Here is a 3,297-nt window from a genome sequence, read left to right on the forward strand (position 1 = left end):
CCCAGCATCTGCTCTGAGCCCAGCACCTACGTCCATTAGGTTCTCCTCCATGTAGTGGGAGAAGTACTTCAGCACCGTCACTTGGCTGAGGAACTGCTCCGGGGCGGCTGTCGCTGTGAAGACAGAGCACTGGCCGAGCTCCGCGTAATAGTGGACGGTCCTGTGGGCGGGGGAGGACAGACGCGTCAGTCGCTGTTTCCGCGTCTCAGCGCGAGACCGGGCGCGCAGGACCGCGCGTGCCACTCACCTCTTGTCTGGAAGGAGGCTCATGTGGGCCCCGTTGTTGAAGAGGACGCCCACCGTGTGGTCGGAGAGCTGGTACCCGAAGCCGTACTTGTTGGAGTAGTCGACCCACTTGGTGACCCACTGGAAGGAGGTGCTCAGCTGCTCCCTGGGAATGCAGTCGGCCTCCGGCATGTTCTCCAGGCACCCGCGGAGGACTCTGGCCACCGTGTCCGCCACACTCCCCATGGTGCTGTCCTCCAGGCCTGGGAAGTCGAGAAAGTGATGGAATAATTAACAAAGCCCTCGGCTTCGGCAGATGCCATGTTTCCCTCCACTGATTCTCCTAAGGACAGGGAACTCAGAACTCCGCCCAGACTGCTCCCAGGCCCTCCGCCTGCTCCTTCGATGGCGCGTTAGTTAGTGCAGGGGAAGGGCCTGTTACCCAATGCTGAGCCCGGCACCGACGTTTCACGGCCGGAAGCGTTGGCATCACTTACATTCACTGCTGCTGCTGCAGCTGCCAAGGGTCCCTCGGACGATCATCCGAATCACGTCCCCAACCTGCTGCCTGTTTTCCACCACGGCCGTTCCCGACCCGGCCACTGTGGCGGGAGGCGGCGGGAGCTCCTGGAAGAGAACCACACAATGAGTCCAGCACCTGAGAGTCACTTAGGCCTGAGAAGTCCAGGTTCAGAGGAGATCGTGGCCACTGCTGGGAAAGCTTCTCAAAGTAGTGGACACAGCAGGTAAGAGCAGTGGACATGGAGGTAAGAGCAGTGGACACAGCAGGTAAGAGCAGTGGACATGGAGGTAAGAGCAGTGGACACGGCCAGGTAAGAGCTTCTGCAGCAGCTCCACTGCATGCATTGTTCAACTGAAAGACAGAAATCTTTCCTCTCAAAGGGTAAAGGGATGGAAGAAAATAAACACACTGACATGCCCGAACTATGACAATCCCAGAGCAAGCGACAGTGAACAGAGTGAAGTGATATAAAGCACCAGGATCTACTTTGGTCTCTTCCAGCATACCTCGTCTGTCCTGTGTTTGCTGGGTTGCTGCGTTATTGAAGTCTTTTTCAAATCGTGCCTGAGCTTGTAAATGTCTTCATCTTCTTTAGATGCTCTATCTGCAAATCAAGGACAAGGATTTTGAGCGTTACTCTATCCTCACCAGGTAGGAACAGAGCTAGCATACTTCCTCACTTTGCATTAATAACGAGCTCTGAGCATCCAGGGCAAAAACAGCATTTTCATCGCTGCCATTAGCTTCAATTATGCAAGAAGCACACTTCACTGCCTACCCACAGAAAGCCACCAACCCCGTTTTGCAGTGCGGATTTATTGTGCCATACAAAGTGCAAGAGCGTACAAACATACTGGCTACGCTACGCCACTGCCAAAGCCTCTTGAACTAACGGATCCAACTTAAACATAACAATTGATTCAGAACAGTGAGAGGTCTTCAAACTTACTGTGTGTGTCAATGTATCTTGCTTTGTCTTTTTTGCCACCAAAAAGAGCAGCAGCGGCTTTCCTAAAGAAATTCTTTGCGGGGCTGGACAGGTGGAAATCGGGGACCGTGTGGCAGCAGCTGGAGGAGAGCCTGTCGGGAGTGAAGCCCTGTGGGGCGTGAGAAAGGCTGTCAGTAACCTGCTGGCGACGGGCATCCACAGCATGTCACCCAGAGACCCAGGAAACACACCCACCTGCACAAAGAACTCATGGCGAACGATGTCATCCAAGCGGGGCCGGTCCTCGGGGTTTTTGGACAACATGCTCGCTATCAAGTGCTTCGCAGGGGCCAGCAAGGAGGACGGCATGGTGTACCTGGCTTCTCGGATGCACCTGTACGTTTCTTTCAGATTCGTGGTTTCAAACGGGGGTCTTCCTAGTAGCATTGTATACCTAGGGAAAGGAAGCTCGTCTTCAGGAACGGTCACACAGCAACGCTTCTCAAATATCAAAACCTAAACCCACATCTGCTTCTGGTCATTGAGGTGCAGTTACTTACATTACACAGCCCAACGCCCAGATGTCCGACTCACAGCCGTGCCCTTGCTTGTTGAGGACTTCGGGGGAGAGATAGTTTGGGGTACCACATATTGTTCTGCAAAGACAAAATAGGAAGAGCTCATTAGGGACTGTTCCATTGTTTGAATTTGGCTCCCTCGATAAAACCTTGAAAGCACTGTGTGGAGTTTCTATTTGGAAACATTTGACTTTTGGTTTTGGCATTTGAACAGCTGGCATCTGACCAAGTGATTCTTGGTATTTTTTTTAAGGCATGCAGTTTCCTCCGCCCACATGAACTAAGTGTTTTAACCAACTGGGACCAGGCCTTTTACCCACAGCAGGCAAACTGAGGACAGGTTTATTTCATGATCAATGTGCAGACATAGGGCGCTGGCCCTGGCCCCACGTGGATCCAAGTTCACACTGTGGTGGTTTTTACACTGAGCATCCACTGACCTTCTCTGCCAGTCAACTGGGAAATAACGGGGTGTCTGATCTGCACAGACCCCAGGGGGAGGGGTCTTTCTGGCTCTCACCTCCTTCGGTGCTCCAAGGGCTCCAGCCTGGCTGCCAAACCGAAGTCCCCGACTTTCAGCTCCATGGCCTCGTTAATAAAAAAGTTCCCTGGGTGACAAACAGCACGCGCCTGAGTCCTTTGAAGGCCCTCGAACCAAGTGCACACACACGCTTTGGGGGCAAGCAGCCAGCTGCTGACTATTCAAGCCCCCCATTCACCACAAGACTGAAGGCTGGATGGGGGGGGGGGGCGTGCATGTGTCAGGGAGCGAGAGAGAAGAGGGGCCCCTCCAGCAAGTCCGTGTCCCAGGGAAGGACTCACCGAGTTTGAGGTCCCGGTGCAGGATTTCCTGCTCGTGAAGGTACTTCAGCCCCGACACGATCTGCCGGAGGTAGTATCTGACTTCGGGCTCCGTCAGCACCTTCCTTGCTTTCAGGATGTGAGCCATGGACTGGGGGGAGGGGAGAGGAGGCGCTGTCAGGCGGGGACGTCAGCTTCAGGTTGTGGGGTTCCCTCACCCCCACACGCACCCCAGCCCCCGC

The 3,297-nt window shown here is 54.3% G+C and overlaps 1 protein-coding gene across 1 annotated transcript in view; it reads right to left on the bottom strand.

The window, feature by feature from the left end:
- PLK2 (polo-like kinase 2) overlaps nt 1-3,297 on the bottom strand; it is a 4,715-nt gene that overhangs the window by 1,081 nt on the left and 337 nt on the right. The window contains exons 2-10 of the mRNA XM_014546039.1: nt 3,077-3,243; nt 2,775-2,862; nt 2,237-2,332; nt 1,932-2,130; nt 1,698-1,845; nt 1,255-1,352; nt 723-852; nt 248-488; nt 31-160 (exon numbers count right to left, since the gene is read on the bottom strand). Coding sequence (XP_014401525.1) covers nt 31-160; nt 248-488; nt 723-852; nt 1,255-1,352; nt 1,698-1,845; nt 1,932-2,130; nt 2,237-2,332; nt 2,775-2,862; nt 3,077-3,243 — 1,297 coding nt within the window. The remainder of the gene's footprint in view (nt 1-30; nt 161-247; nt 489-722; nt 853-1,254; nt 1,353-1,697; nt 1,846-1,931; nt 2,131-2,236; nt 2,333-2,774; nt 2,863-3,076; nt 3,244-3,297) is intronic.

Source organism: Myotis brandtii, unplaced genomic scaffold, assembly GCF_000412655.1.
Source record: "Myotis brandtii unplaced genomic scaffold, ASM41265v1 scaffold426, whole genome shotgun sequence".
Classification (NCBI taxonomy): Eukaryota; Metazoa; Chordata; class Mammalia; order Chiroptera; family Vespertilionidae; genus Myotis; species Myotis brandtii.